The sequence below is a fragment of the Pezoporus flaviventris genome, unplaced genomic scaffold, assembly GCF_033815535.1.
Source record: "Pezoporus flaviventris isolate CSIRO_AGI_PZ_B2104156 unplaced genomic scaffold, CSIRO_AGI_Pfla_v1 ptg000041l, whole genome shotgun sequence".
In the NCBI taxonomy this organism is placed as follows: Eukaryota; Metazoa; Chordata; class Aves; order Psittaciformes; family Psittacidae; genus Pezoporus; species Pezoporus flaviventris.
In genome coordinates this window covers 6,647,994-6,670,479 of record NW_026892589.1, presented here as the reverse complement: position 1 = coordinate 6,670,479, position 22,486 = coordinate 6,647,994, and the positions used below count along the sequence as shown (strand labels likewise).

Sequence of the window (22,486 nt, the reverse complement as noted above, 5' to 3'; positions counted from 1 at the left end):
GTCGGCACCTCTCAACAAGTCCAGCTTGTAGCTACTGATAAAAAGACTGACCACATCATTTATTCAGAAGTTGCATTACACAAATACACTTGAACAGGTAAGGCCAAGTGTCAAAACTAAATTCAGGTAGAATCTTGTCTTCTCAAGGCCATCACACCTTCACAGATATTTTTCTGCCATCAAAGCATTGTCTATGCTCCTTAGGATAAGGCCACCAGAATTACATTGTGAAACTATTGCTATATTGGGCACAACTCTCCATTACCTTGTAGTGTGCACATCATACAGAGCAGAAATGATGAACATCATGAATGCGCTGATGCTAAAAGAATTTAGGGTGTAAACAGCAGCAGAATTTGACACTAACCAAGGAAAAATCTTCAATGCCCTGAACAAAACAAACTTTAAATTTCTAGAAAGTTGGAGCAGATCACTCCAGTTGTTTCACTGATAGGCAGAGCAGGGAAGAGGTTAACAAATGAACCCAGTTTGTCCTGCAGGGCCTGGTTTCCACTTGGGAGCAGCCTGACTACTTCCTACTACTAAGCTACTACTACTAAGTTTGCTCAGCAAACTTACCTTGTCTCATGCATTTGGTGCTACATTTACTCACGGTCTAGTGAATGGCAGAGAGCTGATCAGGAGCCAGATCCACTGTGGCTCTGCATGCAGCACAGACTTAGCAGTGCTCCTCTGGCTCCTTAAAACTGGATTTCCCAGGACTGGATCCTGCCAAGCTGCCCATTTCTGACTTAGACACTGCTCCTAGGGGAAGCTTAAAGATAGAAGATCTTCAAGTTTATCTTGTCTAGCTTCTGACATCAACAGGCTAGGAATCGCATCAAGAAGCCATGCCTGAAGCCTTCTCTGACAGAATGAGACAAAAGGAGAAACAGTGTCAGTTTTGCTCTCTCTTACCCATAATGTATCACCATTACTGCTCAAGGGAACTGAAAATTAAACAGAAAGAGGTTGTTGGTTTTGAATGTATTTATTTCACTGATCAATTCAGGTAGTAAACATTAATAATAATAATAATAATCATTTAATAAAATGGATATGGTTTAAAAGGTTTTGTTTTTCTTTTTTCACAATGACAAAATGTTCAAACAGAAATTTACAAAAAAATATATATTATAATAACCCAACAGATGGATAGGAAAAAAAGAGCCTAGGAATGGAGCAAGGGGTGGGGAAAATGCGTGGCCAGAGCAAGCCAGAGCTAAAGCACAGCAAGAGTTTGTGAGGAGGAGCAGGGAACACCATTGCAAAGCAGGAAGAGTGGAACCCCCTCCTTCACTGAGGGGAGGCATGCGGGAAGGCAGCAAGGACTGCACAGGCAGGACACAGGCAGCGGCACACAAAGAGTTCATGCCACGGCTCCATTCCCAGCCAGGCACAAGGTCTGAGATGTTGTACCGACAGCCCCAGCTGCAGCCTGGGATAGCTCTGTAGAGCAGGACACCAGCCCTGCAGCGACTCACTCAGCAGAGCAAAGCTTGGCAGAGACATGGGAACGTGCCTGAAGGTATAGAGGTCGCATATGAGGCTGTGGGGGGTTGTGTGAGGGGAGGTGTTAAATTGCTTTCCTATCCACACTTCTCACTGCCAGAGCCAAATGGCCAAGCTACGTTTGTTCAGGAGTCTCTTCTCCACTTACTGTGCAGCTCAATGCTGTAGTACAAAACACTCCTCCTTTAATAAAGAGATACCACCTTTTAGGCCAGAGTCAGAAGCCCTGGTGCCCCCAAAGTCAGTTTCTAATCCTGTTCCAGGAAGACCCCCAGACTGGTGCTCTGTGCAGGGAACCTCCTGCATGGAGACATGATTTCACCAGTACCACTGCCCCTCTGCAGAAGCCATCTCTAGTGCCTCACTCCTGGGCATTCTGTGGACAAGTTGAACAACCTTTATCAGCTGGTAGCCAAAGGCTTCAGCTCGCTGTAGGGGACTGACTTGTGTCTATTGACTTGACATAGGAGCCATGTGCACTGAGCTGATGGAGGCTTCCTCACCCAGAGGGACAGACCCTCAGCAATCCTGCCTGTCTGTGATCAGTGCTCTCACCAGCATACAGCACTTCTGCACACAGCCCAGCATAAAAGCTGTCAGCTCCTCTACTCCAGAGGGTAAAGGTCTCCTTTGTTTTCTAGGAATGAATCTGTTTGAAAGAGGAACATGGAGGCAGCTCCTCTTTCAGGCTACTCCCCTGCTCAAGTAAGCACATTGCACAAAGAAAGGGTGTATTTCCTCCTTAAGCACCTTGGTCCTGCATGTTATTGAAGACAAGCTGAACCCTTCCCCTCTCCTAGGCTGGCACTGCCACTGTTGCTTATGAGCCAAATATAGGGGAAAATGAAAGAAAAAACAATAATTGTTGGACACTGCTCTTGCCCAGCTTGTACATTTCTGCCAAGGGGCTTCCACCCTTGCTTTGTCCTTCCACCCTGCGCCAGGGCCTCTGCCCTGCCCCTACAGCCCAAGTTCAGGCTAAGCAGGGGCTCTGTACAGTGAATAACTGGAACCAGCCAAACTACTCACCACCTGGACAAGCCCTGCAATACCTAATAACATAACTCAGGGTCTAGCCAATCCTGGACAACACTGTGCTTCCTACCCAGGTAGATCTACTGGGGAGTCAGCGATGGAGGAACAGATAGAAAAGGGGAAAGGAGACAGAAAAATCATGCTGGGAGCCAGAGGAGCCAAAGGGCCCAGCCCATGGTAGCAATCCCTGGAGTCGGAGAGAAGAGCCAAGTGTGCTTCTCTCCCTGATTCCCTGCAAGGGCGGCAGTGTGAGACCTGCCCTGTCAGCCCCATCACACTCCAGGGCTCTGCTCTGGCTGGATTAAAGTTAAAAATACTGCAGGAAGCAAGAACAGGACAGAAGCTGCTGGGCAACAAGTGCTCTTATCTCTGCCCAGCAGATCCACCAGCCTTCCCAGCACTGAGACAGGAAGAGCCTCGGACCAGGGAGGGGGAGAAAGGCTGAAACCCAGGGGAAGGGCAGGGGAGCAAGTGCCAAGTCTGCTGGGCTGTGCTCAGCCCCATGCAGTGACACTCCTGCACATGCTGACCCCGCACCTGCCTGGACAGGCAGCTTGCAGATCTCTGGAACAAGTCTACAAAAACTGGTCCTTTTCTCAGCAGCAGCTCAGGGCCAGCAACGCACTTCTAGGACCACAAAGCCTGCGGCCAGGGCCCAGCTCTGCATTCAGGGATGGATTTCAGCCCTAGGGTTTCTATCTCTTCCGAAGCAGTCCCAACCAAGTGTTCTGGCTACTGCAGTGCTTTTCAGAACAGATACTCCAGACACACTGCAGCTGGATGACCAAAGCTAAACCTCATGCAGCTACCAACTGCAGGACTCTGGGGTTCCTCTACTAACACCTCCAGCCTGCCATAAGAGGAAACCATGGCTGGGAAAGTGCTCATTCACATCATCTCCTCCTTGCAGGCAGCAACCAACAACTCATCCTCTCTTCCAGAAAAGACAAAACTGAGAGCAGTAGAAGATGTTTTCTTCTAACTGACCTCAAGAGACTCAGCCCCTCACCACTCAGTGCAAAGATCCCAGAGTTTTTTGATAGGAAAACTAAACCCAACCAACTAAACAAAAAAACCAGGCAGGAAACCAGGCAACCATCAGGACCCCTGAGCAGGTCAGTGCACAGAGAAACCCCCAGCCCCAGCTCCCTGGGCCACAGCTGGCCTCAGGCTGAGGAGCCGATCAGCACAGGTCAAACTCACAGGAGGGTACGGCTGCCTTTACAATGCTTGTGCTGGCCCCAGACAAAGGGAATGGGGAAGGGGCACAGCACCTCAGTTGGGAGTAAACATTTACGTGCATTGACACAGATAGTCAAGTTCGTACACCAGAGAAACCAGGACTTTAAATACCAGAGCATTCCCAAACAAGAGATTAGTACATGGGAAAGGGACATCTTTTTCTTTTCTTTTTTTCTTTTTTAGGATGCCTTAGAGACTTCCCAGGCTATTTTCTTTAAAAATAAAAATAAAAAAAAAAGAAAGAATAATTATTAAAAAAGAAATACGCATCAGTAAACTGTTAAGTGAACAGCCTCCTCCACAATCCAGCTGACCGCAAAGCCAGCACTGCTGCTAATAAATTAGAGGGTGCGGGTGCAGCTCTTGCCCACAAGTCTATACAACAGGAAACCTTTTCTAAACGTCCACAGCTCTTGCCAGGCCTCAGATGGTCACTGGGGAATTCCCTCTGCCCTCCGAGTGCCTGCCTCTCATTGATCCTGCATCTGCTGCTGCATCTTCTGCAGCATCTCTTGCATCCGCCGTAACTGCATGAGACACAAAAGAGATAGTCAAAAAGGGATCTGCTGTGGCCTGAAGATGGTCATCTGCACTGGGCACAGTCCCTTGGAGCTGAAAAAGGGGTCCCTCGGGTAGTATTAACTCTTGCCCAAGCACAGAGACAGCTGTACCTGGGGTGGAATGGAGCCATGTTTCCCTGACAGAGGAAGCCACAGCTTTCACACCCTGTCCTCCACACCAGGAGCCCATGATGGCGGGAGGCAGGAGTGGGAAGCCTCAGGACAGCCTCCATGGGGAAATCCTGGAAAAAGTCCTCACATTCCAACTCCAACACCAAGGAGACCAAGGCAGAAATGACTCTCACCTCCTCATCCTTCATTTTGATCAGCTTCTCTGTCTCAGTGTCTGGTGTTGGGAGAGGCAGGATAGGAATTGGGCTTTCTATCCTGTTGTCCTGAGTCAGCTTGCTAGAGAGATGGAGAGAAGGGAGAAATGCAGTCACTTATGGTTCAGGCTGGCTAGCTTTGGTGTCCCCACATGATGGCTGTCACTCATGACAGCAGACCTGCCAGCAATGCAGCAGCATGCACCCAGCCAAGTGGGGGAGCTGTGGCACAATCTAGCCCAGAGGTGTGGGATGCACTCGGATGTACAATGAGACCAATGCCAGTGAAAGTTTTCAAAACAAAGCTTGTGGGTAGCTAACAGGGAAAATCCAAACCAGGCTCACAATGAGAGCAAACACAGAAAGGGCTGATGTTTCTGACCACCTTTTGTAGCTGCACTGGCGAGCTTAGCAGAGACGTTTACAGACAATTCAGCTGGTCTCCTTTGGCTCATATGTGCATGTGCCTATGCAGCATCGATGCATACTACCAGCATCCCTAAGGCATGACATGCTCACCACGGTTATTTTCTTTCCAGGACAATAAAACCAGAGCAGCAGTTTAATTGCTACAAGCCTTTATAACAAAGCCTGCCCTCACATTCAGGAGGCAGTAGACATGAGAAGCAATGGCACAGCAGCATTGTGATGAGGGCTGGGATGCCCATCAGTGCAGGCTGGGAAGAGAGGAAGGAGGTGACTTGCTTACAAAAGTCAGAGGACAGGGTGGTTGGTAATGACTGGGAATTCAAAATGCCACTTGCAGGTGTTCACCACTTGGAGTCACCGTTGGCTCATTATTGAGTGAATTCCAGTCCTAGAGCTCGGGATCTCCTCCCAGAACATCTCTCTAGAGGACCCTTATCCCACTGCTAGAAATGGCCACGGTCTGATTTTATGAGACCTCTTCACTGGCAAGGAACTAGCCATGCAGTGAGAAATGGCACCAAACAACCTTTTCTTAAGCTGAGTAACTGCTTTTTCATCATGCTCTTCTTTTAATAGATACACAGCCTACCTAAATAGCAGCTGTGACACTTCTCTCAGATCTCTAACATTTAACACAGTTATTTTCGGACTCCCTATTTTCAATGTTGAAAAAGACAGGCTCCTCTGCTATGCAAAAGTATTGAGATACACTGTGTGTGAACAGAATGTGCCAACCTACATGTTTGCACACATGCAGGACTGCTCCTTGGTGAAGTGCAGCCATGTCTGCAACGTGGCAGCACAGAGCTACCCAGCCAGTTCAGGCAGGAAGTGAAAGGGATGGTTTGCAACAAATGACCTAGTAAACCTAAAATGTGTCACCAGTATTGCAGTCATGGAGGGAAGAAGGAAAAAGAATTAAGATGTTTCAAATTAGTAGCCTGTGAGTGTTCTCTATTTTCTGGTCATTGTGACTGAAACCACAGAGAATCAAATGCAATGGGAAGACAATGCAGAGACATCTTTGGAGATGTGTTAAGAGTCTTGCTAATTGCCTGGACTCTGTTGTCTCAGAAACAACAGCATCCCAAGGGTCATGCTGTGATTTGGACACAACCACACATTGCAGAATGCCTTCCTCTCTGGCAATGCATGCAGCTATCACCCACCAGAGAAATGATTTATCCCGTTTCATTAGGCTGGATTTATTTCACCCAGAGCTAGGAACAGCTCTTCAAAATAATCTCCAGGCCTGTTTCTCAAGATCTACATGGGGAATCCTCAGACAGGAACATGGATTCTCAGAACCATCCCCACCATGGGTTCAGGCTGTGACAGACATGCTTGGATTTGCTATTTTAGCCCCTAGTGCCAATCCCCAGACTGCAGCCCAGCATGTCCCCAGCAGACGCAGAGCCTTCTGATGAACAAGCAGTTGTGAGAGCAACCCCAGCTCTGCAGTGAGACACCCCTGCCATCTCTGGATGAAGCCATGGGGACCTACCTGGTCATTTGCTGGATGCACTGAGCTCGGTAGTTCTCATAGTGGACATCGCAAGTGACGTCCTTCAGGTCATGCATGTGTGTTCGGATCAGCATGTTCCGCAGCTTCACAAAGTCGCAGTGTGCCTGGTTTTCCACTGCGGAAGCAACGATGGGAGAGTGCTTGGATGTCACACCTCAGCAGCCCTTTCCAGGGAGACTCTTCGCACCTCCCAGCACCCAGGCTGGACTAAAACTCCCCATAGGGCTTGCTCCTTATCTTCCACCACTGCCTGGAGCTCTCCCCCTGGCCCTGCCTCCAGCCTTGATGATGCTCTGAGCTTCTCAATGCTGAGGCCAAGCTGCTCAAGTCACTGTGTTCCCAGGACTTTTGCTGGGCAAGAGTATTAATCAAGCATGTACAGAAGAGCCCTGAAGGAGGATGATGCTCCCAGGTACATGGGATGTCACTGTTACAACCACAACGAGCACAGCCAGTGCTGGTGGCAAACTGCTCATCTCCTCAGACTTTTGGACTGACTGAAAGGCCCCCGTAGGCTCCAGGCAGCACTGCAGGACTCCACAGGGCAGTGCTGTGTTCAGTAGCTGTGTGCCTGCCGTGGTGATCTCCATTTACCTCTCGGCAGGGCTGGGGGAAGGCGCTGTGTCAGGCCCAGCTTCTCACAGAGTTGATCCCCCTGCCAAATGCCAGCACTACTACAGGCACAGCCCCCTCTGGAGCCAGTGAGAGAGCAGAGCCAGCAGCTGGGCAGCCCAAGCAGTGGGCACTAGCCCACAAGTGCACAGCTTTTGGGATCTAAAGCTGCAAGAGCTTAACGCAATGCACCAGCATGGGGGAGTCAGCAATAGCAGCAAAAGCCATTCCAGGGTTATTCTGCCTATGGGCCTTATGACATCCCTTTAGAAAGGAAGAAAGTTAGAGACAAACACACTGTGCACAAGCACAGCCTCCAGCCCAGCAACTCCAGCACACACAGGACCAGCAGCAAAGGACAGACTGCAGGAAGGTTTCTTATTCAGTTTGACTGAGGGCAGTGGCTTCTCCCCAGAAACTACACTGGCAATGCCCAGTCACCCCCCTTGATAAGAAGCCCTATCCTACTGCATTAAAGCCCAGGCATTCTCCCATTCACACTGGAGCCTCTCTTCTTCAGTCTGTCATGGCTTCAGAGGCAGGGCAACTGCTGCCCCCCCAGTAACAGACCTCCTGAGCTAGTCCCAGTGCCTCTGTCTCTACCATGCCCTGTCCCCTGCCATGTGCCAAAGGTGTCACAGTCAGTCACAGCTGTGTAGAGATAAGCTCTCCCCTGCCATCCATTACAAGTGCCTGCCTGTCCTTCCCCCACCCCTGCCTGCCCCTATCCCTGGCACCACATGCTTACCTTCCACAATGCCCCAAGGGTACAGCCGTCCACGGACCCGCTGGCCTTTCGCCTCCACCACAGTGTTACTGCCAATGACGGCAAAGGGAGCGCTCTCCTGGAATGAGAGGCACTGCTGAGCCCAGGGCTGCCTGCACATCCCTCCTCCAAGGGTTTAAACTCAGGAGTAAGGAGGCAGGTGCTGGAAAGGCCTACCCCTACAGGGACATCCACATGTGCCACAGTACAGGACACCACAACCCAGTTGCAGAGAAAAGCCTGCGGCACTGGGATCTCCCAGCCCGACCTCTTCTCAGCTGTCCTGAGGGAAGCTGTGTCTCTGCTGGTGCCTGCATCCCTTCTTTCCTCTACAAGGAAGCCAGAGTAGAGAGGCTGGGACACCAAGCAAATGGGACAATGTAGGCCAAGAGCTTGTCCAGGCAGGGATGTACAGGCTTGCTCCTCTCTGCTCAGAAGAAAGCCAAAGCCCATTGCACCTCTCTGACAGGAGAAACAAGGCCATAATGCATGCAAACACAGGGCTGGCTTAGCCTGGGAGAGGCTCAGGCCTGGGCTGCTGGGGCCTCCAGACAGGTCTATATGATCACGCTGTCTCCCCCCATGTAACTAATGTGTCACAGTGGTGCCTCATCACTCACAAATCACTCCTCCTTTCTCAAGGGATCACTCAGAAATAGGTATTTGCAAATACCGTACAACACAGCCTTCATCTTAAACGTAGGCTGAGGTAGACTGAGGAAAGACTGACACTGGTGGGAGAGCAGAACTGCCAGGTCTTCATGCCACTCTGCTTCACAGCAAGGACATCAGCACCTTCTTCAGGCTATCTACCACGTGAGCCAACATAGGCTGTCCCTTAGGTATCGGTAGCACAGGGCTTTGGCACACATGAAGCAGCTCTGGCTCCTTCTGGAGCAACTTACATACGCATGAGCCTGACTTCCCAGACCCCGCTGAGCAGGTTCCTTACCTTCAGCTCTCTGTCTTGCTGTTTGAACTCCTCATCTTCATCAGAGTCACACTCAGGAAACTGGTACACTTTAATGCCAAATTTGTCAATCTCTTCCCTGATCTGTGTCCATGCAAGACAAAACCAAAAGGATATAACGCTGAGCAATACAGAAATGCTGGGTTTATTCCCTGTTTGTGCAACCATGGTTTTGCTATAGCCTACAGAGGGTGTTTCTACAGAGCGGGTCTTTCTGAAGACACCAGTTCCCTTCTCACAGCAGAGCACTGCTGCAATCAGATTTACAGGTACTGTGTGTGTATATACATATGCACACACACACTATAAATATATATGTACATATATACATATATACAAACGTACATATACGTACATATATACAAACGTACATATATATATATATATGTCCCCTCCCTCCTCAGCCCATCCCTACCACCACAGTAGGTATAATCCTGTAGAGAAAGAGCATCTCACCCTCTCTTTTAGCTTCCGGATCTCAGAGGGGATCAGGCAGTCAGCTTTGGCAATCAGGGGCACAATGTTGACCTTCTCATGCAGAGCCTTCATGAACTCAACATCCACAGGCCTCAATCTGCAGCAGAGATGAGGAGGGACATTATTAGCAAGGACACACTGAGCAGCTTCCCCTCCAGCCTCTCCCACCCATCCAGCATGAAGGGAAAAGGACAGCACTGCCACAAGAGCCTGCAGCAGTACAGGGACAGCCCTCAGCTAGAGCTGTAACCTCAGGAAAGCTGTTTCAGATTTTAGCCACTGAATGTCTCACACAGACAGAGGCCAGGTATTTGCTCTGTTCCAAGCTAAATACTGCCCAGGCCACAGCCTAGAGCCTCCTTCCGGCTGCCCTGTGCTGCAGGCAGCCAACACGGCCCCTCCAGCTGCTCCAGGATGGCACACAAGCCAGCAAGGGGAAGGGACTGAAGGCAGCCTAAAATTCCCTTTCCTACCCATCAGTCAGGCTTAGCTAGATAGGAAGATACATCTGTGTGCAGTTATTTCTCCTGATTTCCAAAACAGGCTGTAAGGCCTGGGGGAGATCTGCTCTGCCTGATCACAGGCAGTCTGTCATGCCAGCAACAGGGAGGGAGGTGGTGTGATGCTCAGCTAAGGGAGAGCATCCAGACAGCTCTTCTGTACCAACAGCCCTACCAATATACAAGCTGCTATAGGGCAATCCTAGGGCACAAGGGTCTTCCCTCTGGGCTCAGTCACACCCTCGTCCTGGAGTGGGGGCTCTCACCCGTGCCCAAAGGGTGAGATGAAGTAGAGGCAGCAATGCACTCGGTTGTCCTGGATGTTCTTGCGGTTCAGGCCACTCTCATCACGGAAATACTGCTCAAACTGCTGGTCTATGTAGTCAGTGATGGGCTTCCAGCTGGGATAGGCAATTCAATCAAAACAAAATCACATGTTTAACAGGACAGTGTCTCCTAGGTGCTGTAAGGCAGCATCATCCCCTTTCTGCTGCCAGACCCCCTTCCTGTGAAGCACCCACAGAAAACAGACATGACCAAGGACTAGGAGGAAGGCAGCGGTGGCCTGCTCACCACTCAGTGTTGTTAACAGCATCTCCAAAGCCTGGTGTGTCCACTATGGTCAGCTTCAGCTTGACACCCTTCTCCTCAATGTCCACCGTGTGCTTGACGATCTCCACCGTCTGGTTGATTCTCTCTTTGAACAGGAATATGCGAGTTAAAGCCAGGCAGTAATGCTGGGGATCCCCACTCACACAACAATCCAGCTCCTTCCTTATCACTGAGCACAGAGTAACATGGGTTTCACCCTGATCATCCTCTAAGGATCCTCAAGGGAGTGGTACTACGGGAGGCCAGCAGCAAGCAGACAGACTGTGAAGATACACACAGCTCTGAAGTGCTTGTAGCCCAGCTGTTCTGAACATCTTGCCTAGCTGCTTGGGAAGGGGAATCCCTACCACACTCCAGCACCCAAGAACAGAAGACAAATCTCAACACCTCAACCCAAAGGACTAATGCTGCTCTGTAGCCTTATCTTCCCTGTATAGGACAGAAGGGCCCTCCAGGCAAACCCCTTTTGCTCAAATATTAGTGCCCCTGTAGCCAGTAAAGGACAGCAGGGCAGCAACAGACAACAGGGCTGAAATCCAGCCAAGCCTGTAGCTGCTACAGGAACCAAAATGCTATTCCTTTAGACAGTCCAGATCTCTAGGCACAAGAACATTCACCCCATTTGTCCCCAACTTACCTTCTGCATTGAGGAGCTTTCTGTCTTTGTAGAGGTCTGTCAGGAACAGGCTATTCACCAGCGTGGATTTGCCCAGACCCGACTCTCCTAATTGACAGAGTGCAAAGGGGAGGAGGGAAAAGCAAGTGACATGACCCACTAATTGACTTACAAATCAAACTCTGAACAAAGCTTTGAATCCTGAGCCAGAGGAAGTGAGAGATGAGCTGTCACAAGCTGTTTATCAGCATTAAATTTTTCAAGCAGTGGGAGGACTTTGCTGCAAGATGTCTCAATCCTTGTACAAACGTCATCTCCCAGCTCCTCCATCCTCTCCCCCTTCCTTCCTTTCCCTTGGACCCTGGCTGACTCTGCCTTCGCCACCCAGAGCAGCCACTCTATTGGAGAAGCTTGCATGACTGAGTCAGGAGGGGCCCATCCCTCCTGGGGGAACTGCAACAAAGGCTGTGGAGCAAAGTAAGGTCTGAGACAAGGACCAGAACAGAAGCAGGGGAGGATCCAGGTCCTAAGGGAGTACCTAAGGGAAGTGAGGAGAGCTGGTCACCTCCATGCATCCACCATGTGGCTCTGCCACGTCCATGCACAATCTTACCTGCAACCATTAGGGTGAAGTCGAAACCTTTCTTCACAGATTTCCGGTGGACCTGGTTTGGCAGGGTGGCAAAGCCCACGTACTGCTTCTCATGGTCCTGCAGGGCAGAGGTGGATGGGAGCAGGTCAGGGTGTGCCACCCCTCCTGCTCGAGCCTCACACAGCAACAGGGAGCTGGACTCAAAAAGCTCCTGAGGCAGAGCCAAGAGCTGGAGGAGAGGTTGGTCCCTGCCCTGGCAGCGATGCAGGGCAGGGCATGCACCTCCTCTATGCTCAGGGACTTCTGCCCTTCCTACAGATAGACATGGAGGGCCATCTCCTCCCAGCCACAGTCCTGCTTGGCTGCTCTCACCTCCAACCCGTCAGTTCACAGCAGCCTCCCAGCACAGAGAGCACAAGAGAAAAGGCACATTCCACCATTCCAACCAGAGAGCACATCTGGGGCTGCTACTGACACACAGCCTTCCTAACTCTCTGCTCCTCCTGCACAATCACAGGCTCCCTTCACAGCAGGGTCACCAAGGGTCACTTCTCCCCAGGTCTTTCAGAGTCATTTTTGTCTCTCCCTCCAGAGGTGCGTGCAGTACATGATGGAGAGCTCTCTGTAATTAGCACTCCAGGGCTTGTGGTATCCTGAGCCGTGTCTGGAGGCATGGTGGCTTGGCTTTGGCTTGACCTGAAAGGGGATTATTTCTTGCTGTGTCACAGCCACTCCTGGCTGAGTAAGAGGAAATCTGAATAATCTCTAGTGTTATTTCTGAAGAGAAGGAGCATGGGAAGTGGGAAGATGAAGAAGTATTGATAACACAGGTGAGATGCTTTCGTTGAGGGTATTACATACAGTATTACTGGAACATTATCTACTGCCTAATCACCCCCCAAAACACAGCCTCCTGTCACTGAGCACTCTTACGCCATAACAGCCACAGCCACCCCACACGCTGTGTACAAGCACACTAAGTGCACAAAGGAGTGACATGACCAAAGGTGTGTTTCACAAGCACATGGCATGCATCCCACAGCCAGGAGCACACACAGCCTGGGCTGTGCCCTAGGGTACACATGTCCTAGGCTCGCACAGGGTACATCCTGAAGGATGCGCACAGCTCATCTGTGGATTCACAGATCTGCTCCAGGTACTGCCCTCAGCTTGGGCTCAGCACACAGCCTGCTGCTCACAGCTCAGGTGGATGTGGGTAACCATGGACCCATCCATCCACCTAAGCACCCCTGGTCTTGGTCTTTCACCGCCCGCACCCCCACTGCGGTGCGTTCCCTTCCCAGGCCCTATTGCAGAGGGAAGTGCACACCTACCCTGGCAAACCCTTCTCATATACTTTCCAAACTAGACCCAAGGGGAAGCAGCTGTTCACAAATGCCTGAGCTTTGGACATCACAGACCGCTTTCCAGCATCACTGAAAATAAACATACCCCTGGGGTCCACATTACAGGCAAACCCACAGAGCCAGGAGTTCCTCACAACCAGCCGCAGCCACCACCTGGCCATGGATACCTTCAAGCACACAGCTGTCCTCACCCCACAGCTCTCTGGCACTGGCTCTCCAGGCATAGCAGGGAAGACCTCTGTTTATCTCCATTCCTGGGGCACACACTCAAAGAAACACAAATCACAATCCAGCCTGTCAAGCTTGAGGCACCTATTTCCATACTGCAAGTGCGCAATGCAGCTTCTGAGCAGCCCTCTACAGCCTCTGGCTGCATGTCCACACATGTGAGCATCCTTGGGCATCCTCAGCCATGCAAACTGCAAAGTCCCAGTGGGGACATTCAGCAGGGAGGACACAGTCTCCTCCTTCCAATTTATGGCTGCTCTGGATCTGCCCACTCAGACAGGACAGACATGGCTGATGGCCATCATGGTCCAAGGACTCTGGCAACCTAAAGCAGTGGTGCAGTGAGTAGCAGTGAGACCCCAAGGTGAAAGTGATGGCAGCTCTGACGAGCTGCATGCAGCAAAGCAATGCCTGCCTGAGGGACACTGTGAACTGCCGCCCAAAAGGCTCAGTAAAGGGTAAACACGAGGTGAGAAATGTGATAACAGCAGGATCAAGAAGAGGAAAAGATTGTTTCCAGCCCGGTGAAGCACATCCACGGACATGACCAACATGTACATGTAACAGCCTGTGCCTCACACTGCAAAGACCAGTGCTGCCCAGTGAGTGACACAAACATACAACATCCTTCCCCTTGCGCTTCTCATACAGCCAAGCTTTAGGCAGAGCAGGAAGTGACCTGCCACATACTATACCAGGCACTGGAAAGGCAATGACCACCCGCTTTATACAGTGACTAGTACTAGTAACATGCTATTTAAACTGTAACTGAGGCTTGGGGTGTGTTTCTCTTACTTTCTTTGTTTTCTAACCTGGATGACTAAGGGCTGACAATGGAGACACTGGGGAACTGAGATCTGGTGCAACCCCACTTACTTCAGCCAAGTGTAACTGGCTGAACCTGATCTCTCATTTCTGTTCAGCCCCACCAAGAAAGCATGGGTTTACTGTACCTCTGGGTACCTCCCCATAGCTTGGTGGAATCACACCTGAAATGAGCAAATCCCGGCTGCTGCAGGACCCTGCCCTCTACCCATGACTCATGCGGTCATTTCCCTTCCGAGTAAGGAAGGTCAGTGCTGGATGCAAGAAGAACTTCCCTCATAGTGGGAGGTACCAGAGTCACTGGTAAAGCCCTGTCCCCAGCCATGGACCTGCTGCAGAGCCCTGCTGTGAGGGTTGCTGAAGGAGGCAGGAGGATTTCTGGGTTGTGAAAGCTAAAGTACATTAAAATACATTAACTACATGATGAGAGACCTGTACTGAGGGAGCTCCTGGAGACACCACAGCCCCCTCCTCATGCTCCTGACCCTAATGAGCCAGCTCCATCAAGCTGACACAGGCTTGGACAGCTGGTCTCTGCACTGTGCTTCCCTTGCCAGCCCCAGCTGTCAGCCAAGCCAGCAGCTCTGGCACAAGGAGCCCCTCAACCCACTGCCTCCTCCACGTGCTGTCTTTGCTTCCATTGGCGTGCTGCTCTTGTTCCCCTGGGAACATGCCCCATGCACCGCAGTGGTGCCTAGCAAGAGATGTGGCTGACCTTTGGGGCCCTGTCACAAACCAAAGAACCCCAGGACAAGCAAAACACATCTGTACCCTCCCGTGGTACATGCTTGCTGGTCCACCGGATATCACAGCAACACACCATGTCTTCGCATCCTTTGCTACCCAGCTGAGGTGGACAAGGCTCCCTGGAAGGCAGATCCTCTCCCTGGGAGTCCAAGCCAAGGAACAAAGCACTGGTGGGTTACATCCTTTCCCTGTTAAGGGTAGAAATATTTGGGATCTGTTGCACAAAGAAGCCACCCCTGGTACTGAGGTGTCTACAGGGCTGCCTGAGCCTCCAAGGCAGGGTACACAGCACAGCCTCCATCGCTCGTGTCTCTCCCAATTTCCTCTTCAGCTCTCTCGTGAATGTGTTGGTTAAACCCATCCAGATCTTGTGTGACTTCATCATTCAGCCTGCGGATAAATGGGGCCTTGCTGGGTATATTCAAAAGGGCTAAAATTAAACACCATGGGACCACAGAAAATTTAAAGAACAAGGTCCTTCCCCAGGTCTGGAGCAAACCCCAGAAATGATGGGGCTTGTGCTGGGATCCTTCGGGGGAAGCCCTCTCAAATGTCACAGCCTCTGCACAAGCTTGCCCAGGTCCCTCCCAGCCGGCCCTTCCTCCAGCTGTTCCTCTCTGGCCAGGCACAGCCGCCACATCCGCATCTGCACGAACCAGCACAGCCCAGCCCCAGAGAACAGGCAGAGCCTTCACTTCCTCTCATTGCCAGAAAGCTGCTTAAATTCACAACACAAGCAGGCCGTGGGGCATGTCTGGCCTCCATCTGCTACCTCGCGCCTGGGCTGAGCTCAGTAGTATCAGCAAAGCCACTCGCCCACCAGCACAAGAAACCAGCTAGCAAAGCACAACACGATAATGCAAACCAGCCTGCGTTTGGGCACACACGCAGCACTAACTCCTGCCCTGACCCCCCCCCCCCCCCCGTCCGCCAGCACACAGACAAGGAATCACGGCATCAGATAACATGACACACAGAACTATGTCGCACATCTCCCAGCTGTCGAACACCCCCTCTGCCCTGTTCCCACAGGGGCTGCTCCCCTCCTTTCTGTCCCCACCACCTCTCCCTTACCAGCGTCTTCCTGCTCCTCTGCTCCTCAGAGGTCTCATCTTGTGCTGCACACATCTTTTCGGGCACCATCCTCCCCCCTCTCCTGTCCCTGCTGCTCCCTGGCTCGCACAGTGCTATAAATACATCCCTGTACCTTCAGCTTGGCTGGGTGGCTTCGCTGTGCCTGAGTCCGGGGAGAAAGCAGCCGCTCCACTAACCGCTCCTGAATAATGATCGAATCCATACCCGCGGCCGGCAGGACGGACAGCCACCGGCAGCCAAGGGAAAAAAACCCAACCCATGTGTTCCCTCCCAGCCTTCCCTATATCCATGCGGCAGCCCCCCCGCCTGCGCCTGCACACACACGCCGGGCTGGCTCAGCTCGCCCCGGCGCGGCGGCCCAGCGAGGCCAGGAGCAGAGGAGAGCCGAGGCGAAGCCCGGAGAGGAGAGCGGACTCCCTCGGCAGCTGCCCGGGATTTCCTGCCTCCGCCTGTGCTGCGGGAGGAGCCTGCCACCAAGGACAGGACAAAAGCCACCGGCCGCAGGCCAGAGCTAATGCCTCTCGCCCTGACAACGTGCCGCGGAGGGGTTCTGCACGTACCGGATGCTGTCGCAGCCATCAGCCTGACTCCTTTTGTCAGATGGGGCGATGCAGCTGGAGGAGGTCTTGGATATCCTGATACAGGACAAGGGTTTGCTGCAAAGAAACCTGCTCTCAGCACAAACGTGCTGCTTCCAGCTCCGTGGAAGGGTCTGAAGGGTCCAGAAAGCTCCCAAAAAGGAGGTTCCAAACTGAGTCCCCAGATCCCAGTCCTGGTTGACATGGATCTGCCTCCACATGGCGCTGGGCCATCTGTTGTCTAGTCCAGGCTCTATTGCAGCCTCATCTCTAAATCCAATTGGAGTAGCAGGTGATGTGTTCTGAACCTTAGAGCAACCATTTAAGCTTTGAAGGCATTTCAAAATAACTATCTGTGTATTTGTTAAGCGTAAGAACGCAGCCCCGCAGCAACCCAGCATGCCCAGAAAAGTCATTCAAATCGCAAGCCTGGGTTCTGAACCTACATGCAAGACCTGCTTTCCAGCTTTTCTATGCAGCCACAGATACTGAACAGGAATTTATTTGGAACAGACAACAGCTGATTACTTCATATTATCATACGATTCCAGGAACTGGGGGGGTTATGTCACAGCACCTAGAATAAAGCCACGTAAGATGACAAGACTGGTGGTGCTGGAGGAGCCTGCCACTTGCCACACGGGTTCCTGAGCAGCTTTCTGCTCACAGATGAGGAAGGATGAAGATTGCAGCCAGACTTCTGCCTCACTTCCCAGAGCTCCCCCTGCTTCTCTGGGAAGCACAGGTCTCCAGCAGTGGCTCCGCAGAGCAGCGGACCAGCAGGGCCTGTGCTGGTCACCCTTGGGCCGCAACCAAGCACTCCAAGCATGGCTGACAGCAGGTTCTGCTATAAGCTGTCAAGTTACTGCAAGGTCTCCAATGGCCTGAAGTGTGTTGGGAGCTGTGAGAGTGGAAAAGGCTTAGAAACACACCACATACTGAAAAAAAACCCAAAGAAAAAGGAAAAACAACAGTGTTTTACCAATGCTGCAAGTCAAGGGAAGGAGACCTCAGAAGCTGCAGGCATAAGGTCCTAAAGACTGAGAAAAGTAAATGTAGGAGAACTGGAAAACACTCCAAGAGCAGGAAAACTCCCACCATACAGCAGCTGTCACATCGCATGCAAGCAGCCTTTTTCCAAACCACCCTGCTCTGCCAGCAGCATCCTTTAAATTACACCCATTGGGTTTTGTTCCCAACTGTTTCTGCATGTGACAGCCAAACAGCAGGCCTGGGCTGACAGCCAGGTGGCAGGAATTGCCACCTCTCAGAACATGTCCATGTTCGTCAGCTCTGCCCCTGCTTTGCAGCATTGCTCCATTCCTTAGGGAGCCAATAACCCTGCATCAGCCTCCCAGCCCAGTGGCAGGTCAGACCATGCTCATGACACTGTTTTTCTTCGTCCTAGGTGCAAAATATCTAATCCTTGCTTTCCTGACTGGAGGACTCCACTGCTCGGGTCTGTAGCTGGGCAGTAAGAGCAATGGCTTGGGGCACACCAAAGATGCATCCAAACTTACTTGAGGTAACACAGGTTTCACTAGACCTTCCATGCCACAAACCACAATAGCTGCAAGGAAACTGCCCTCTCCAACCCCCACGAATCCACATGGCTTGGTAAACCCTTGTCTGAAGACCACAGGCCACATTGCCACCAACCACAAGCATCTTCCAAGGGCACATGGAGACATGTTGTGACCCCACGAGCCCACTGCACCAAATCGGAGCATTCTTCTGAGCTGGGATCACAGATGAAGTCAACAACAATTTGGTTGTGACAAAACCACAGTGTTGTTTATGGCCACAGGAGCCATGCTGACAGTGCAGAGAGAACAAGGAACTACTCTCAGACTCAGCCTCCTCTGCCTCTCCCAATGATGCTCATCTTGGCTCTCCTCCTACCTAGAGTCACCCAACCAGAAACCCAGATGGGCCAAGGGGGGACAGATGTGTCCCTCAGACATGCTGCATGGCACTCCCAGAGCTGTTGGCTCAGGCTGCTCTGTGTGTGAACTTCCAAAAGACAACCAAGGCAATCTTATTTTGGTCCTATCCTTTCTAATCACCCCCCCAATTTCCATGCAGCCCCTGGAAAGGCCCAGTGTAAACCCTCCAACAAGAGATCTGATGTATGATATGCTTATGAAAGGAAAAGTAACACACAGGATACCTCACATGTTGTGCAGCACAGCTCAGCAGGGAAATACACATCTTTGCCCTTTCAGGATCTAGAGCAAACCTAAAGGGTTTTCTTCCTGGGGCTTGTGGGCCATGTGCACCTCCAACCTCATCTCCAGGCAGGTGCCAGCAGCAGCAGCTCAGGGGTTAAGCTGGCAGCAGAATCCAAGTTTCTGATTGTCAGAGCCTGCTCCCAACCTGCCCAGCACTCAGCAAGGGAAATGCAGGCCTCTGGGTGCACCAAACCCATCCCGCCTCATGGACCAGCTCTTCTTTGTCAAACTGTGATAGTAGAAGAGAAAGACAAAAATATAATCAACAAGCACTGTCTGGGTCCTTCATGGTAGTGCCACGTTGAGCACTTGGTCACTAACAATGGGGCCAGGGCTGAGCTAAGCCATGCACCCACCCTTCTGCAACATCCCTCTCCTTTAGCGCCTTGAAGCCATCTGGGACAAGCACAGCCACAGGGCTGCTCAGGGCAGGGGCTGCAGCACGTGCAGGTAGAGCTGTGGCTGTGCGCAAGCAGCAACAGAGCAATGTCCTACTTTTCCCTTTATTAGAGGGGATTTCTAGCCTGCAGTATTGAAGATGGTTCTAAGAAGAGGAGAGAAAACACCCTTATTGTGGGTTTAGATGTAAACCCACAGAAGGCAAAATTCACCCCTGGCTGGAGTGTCAAAATGCTTCCTGAGAGCAGCATATCAGCTGTGTGAGAAGAGGGGGGACAAACCCCCATGCTCACTCCACATGCCAGCCCAGGGAAACAAAGAACAAGGAGCTGTGCTTCAGTGGCAGCACTAATTGAAGGCAGACACAGGGCTGTGCTATTGCACAGTCATTGGAGCTGGAAGCAATACACCCAGTTACGGAAAACACCCAGTGCTTAAGACCTGGCAGCAGGGATGGGCAGAGTTCAGCCACAGGGAGCTCAGCACGGTGGGGATAGGTGGCTGCTAACCTGACATGCGAGGACCAATACAAGGATGAGCACAGAGAGATCAGCACAGATCAGGGATGGGCCCAGATGAGATTCTGTCCTTGGCTAAAATTACAACATCCTGGCCAGGCTCCAGCCACAACAACCACAGCCCTGCACACCTTCCTCCCCACAGCCCTCCGCTCCCATCAAAGGGGCTTTCACCTCAGCAGCTTCCACACTCACCCTTTGGCATGCCCTTAGCCAAGATGCTCAGCCTCCTGGGATGTCCAGAGGGATACAGACCGAGTGTCACTGATGCAGATGAGGCATCCATCAGACAGGGGCATGGACACATCTTTTGGCCTCAGAAATACATTGCCAATACTGATGGTGATGTGAGCTCACTGTAAGCCCAAGCCATTTGGCTCTTCCACTCTACTGCTATAAGCAGCAATATGAATAGAAATTAGCTCCAGGTCCAGGTGTGAAAAGCTCTCCCCTCACATCAACCAGAGCATCCAGAGGAAGGGGAGTGAGGTGAAACAGCACAGTGGAGGGAAACAGAGCCCCAGCCAGCTCAGAGGAGAGGTCACCCTCCTGCAGGGGAGCTGTTTTCTGGCAGAGATGCTATGTCCTAAAGACTGCAGTGCTCAGGCTCCATCCTTGGTGAACAACCAGAAGTGTGTCATGGAAGGAAAGTCTTTGGCCTGATCCATGCACTCTTGAGCAGCACAGAGCCAGGAAATAGGGTCCCATCAGGGATGCACCCAACCAGCCTGGCCTGCACAGATGACTGGTGAAGCTCTGCGCATCCATGGCTCAGCAGGGTCAGCATCATCACATCACAACAGCATTTATGATCTTTTCCTCTGAAGCATACAAAGCTATTTTCAGAATTCCCTATTGAAGGGATATTTGGTTCCTGTCTGTTTTCTACCAGGATGAGAAACGCAGTTGCAGTTGCTCAAGTCAGACGGGAGCAGCAGCAGACAGTAAATATCTCCCCAGCTTGGCCCATGGCAATGGAGGCTGAGGAGCTGCAGGTGTCTTCCTTGTGGGTCCACAGCAGGGACCCTTCATGGCTCAGTTCCCACCTTCTCTTCCTGCTGCTTCCTCTCCCGTTCCATGGAAAGTCAGTGCTGACTTCAGGCAGAGGAATCTCACGGGTATCACAAGGTTTCGACTTTGCTGCTTCATCACCAGCAAAGCTGCACACTCACCCTGAGGTTCCTGCGGAGCTGACCCAAGGGAAAATGCCTTGCTGATCTGAACTCTGATGATTAGTTTAACCTTGAGCTTACAAGCAAGGCTCTCCGTAAGTGGTTATGGGGAGCATCAAAGCCCTGACACTTTAGCCAGGCTTCATCCTTTGATGCTCAGATAAAAGGAAGATACCAGAGCATAAACACAGAAAACCCAAAGCACTGAATTAATCTCCTGTATGTACTGTGCCACAAAGCACAATCGGCAACCAGATCTCCTGGTTTTGCTTTTACCTACCCCGCAGGTCAAGCTTTAGTTTCCGCTCTAGGGTCACTGCTGCTTTGTCACATAATCCCTCCAGAAACTCAGCAAATTCCATTTTAAAGGTATTTGGGCTCCCTGCTTCCACTTGAAGTACCTCATGCTTCCCTCAAGCACTGAGCGACCCACGTGATGCCTCCACTTCCAGCTCTGAAAAAGGACCAAGGACCATAAATTGCCTTTTGCTCTTTCAAACTCCCTCTGGAGCAAGTTCACAGCTCTTGTCACACCCAGCTCCTCCGCACAGCATTTAGGAGCACTTGCAAAATGTAACCACGTGGGCAGACATGGGGCTGGCTGGAGACATAAAGAGCCTGGTTGCTCCCATCTCCAGAGCAGCGCAGGAGGAGCCACTTCCAGCCAGCCCTTCCCTGGTGCGGTACCGACTCGCTCCACGTGAGGGAGAAGCTGCCCGCGGAAGACCGAGAACAGAGACGGGGCAGCTCCCGCGGCGGCTTCCCTTGACCAGGGCCAGAAAGAGAGCAATTCGCAGATCAAACCTGCAGCCCTTGGTGCTTCTGCCTCACACAGGGTCGCAGGCACTGGCACTTCCAACTGCAAACGCATTCGAAGACTTAGCAAAAGACAGGGGTTTCCAAATTTAGCCTGCTCAGACAGAAGGAGAAGCCAGGCGGTGCCGGAAGGTCTGCACTGCTCATCATTCCTTCTGCTTCATCCTCCTGCTTTGCAGCACAAATCAGGCTTAAACAGATTCGCTGCCTCTCATCTCAAAGCCACAGCTGGGAAAACCAGAGAGGCAGGGCAGAGCCCTGCCAGTCTCGAGAAGCCAGAACAGGAATGACTGGGACACAAACAGGCACCTATTGCTCCATGGCACAGACACTGGCTGGACTCGGAGCCACTTGGTGGGACAGGGTGGAAAATAATGGTGAAATGGAAGAGCACTGCTTCTCCAGCTCTCAGGTTCTTCATCCGAATGACAAGAGCATCAGCAGTTTTTTGAAGCTCCTGATACACATTAACAAACATGAACAAAAAGAAGTTGGGGACAGGATCCTACAGAAGGTCCACTTTAAAGTTATAGGTAGTGGTCCCAGTCCTGCGATCCTTACTCACCGAGTAGTCCCTTTGAAATAGAGACGACTGCTCATGTGAGTAAGGGATGCAGGATCAGGCCTGTCTACCACAGAGGATGAATCCTGAACTGGAGAGGACGTCATGGCCTCTGAGCATTGTGAAACACTCACGCCTGGTCCAAGGGTTTTGCTGGGAGACAGTCCAAGCTGG

The 22,486-nt window shown here is 51.6% G+C and overlaps 2 protein-coding genes across 6 annotated transcripts in view; both read right to left on the bottom strand.

Annotated features, from left to right (window-relative positions):
- Window positions 1-22,486, bottom strand: part of COMT (catechol-O-methyltransferase) — a 363,225-nt gene that overhangs the window by 301,849 nt on the left and 38,890 nt on the right. The gene's annotated exons all lie outside the window — the stretch shown is intronic.
- Window positions 973-22,486, bottom strand: part of SEPTIN5 (septin 5) — a 56,127-nt gene continuing 34,613 nt past the window's right edge. For 3 of the 5 annotated variants that reach the window (XM_061465589.1, XM_061465591.1, XM_061465590.1), the window contains exons 2-11: window positions 11,796-11,892; window positions 11,204-11,290; window positions 10,528-10,651; window positions 10,221-10,355; window positions 9,434-9,551; window positions 8,960-9,061; window positions 7,990-8,086; window positions 6,609-6,744; window positions 4,655-4,757; window positions 973-4,316 (exon numbers count right to left, since the gene is read on the bottom strand). In XM_061465589.1, the coding sequence (XP_061321573.1) occupies window positions 4,260-4,316; window positions 4,655-4,757; window positions 6,609-6,744; window positions 7,990-8,086; window positions 8,960-9,061; window positions 9,434-9,551; window positions 10,221-10,355; window positions 10,528-10,651; window positions 11,204-11,290; window positions 11,796-11,892 (1,056 nt within the window). In that variant the 3' untranslated portion in view covers window positions 973-4,259. Of the gene's footprint in view, window positions 4,317-4,654; window positions 4,758-6,608; window positions 6,745-7,989; window positions 8,087-8,959; window positions 9,062-9,433; window positions 9,552-10,220; window positions 10,356-10,527; window positions 10,652-11,203; window positions 11,291-11,795; window positions 11,893-16,015; window positions 16,100-16,148; window positions 16,469-22,486 lie in introns of those variants that run through there. The other 2 variants (XM_061465586.1, XM_061465588.1) reach the window with 2 other exon arrangements.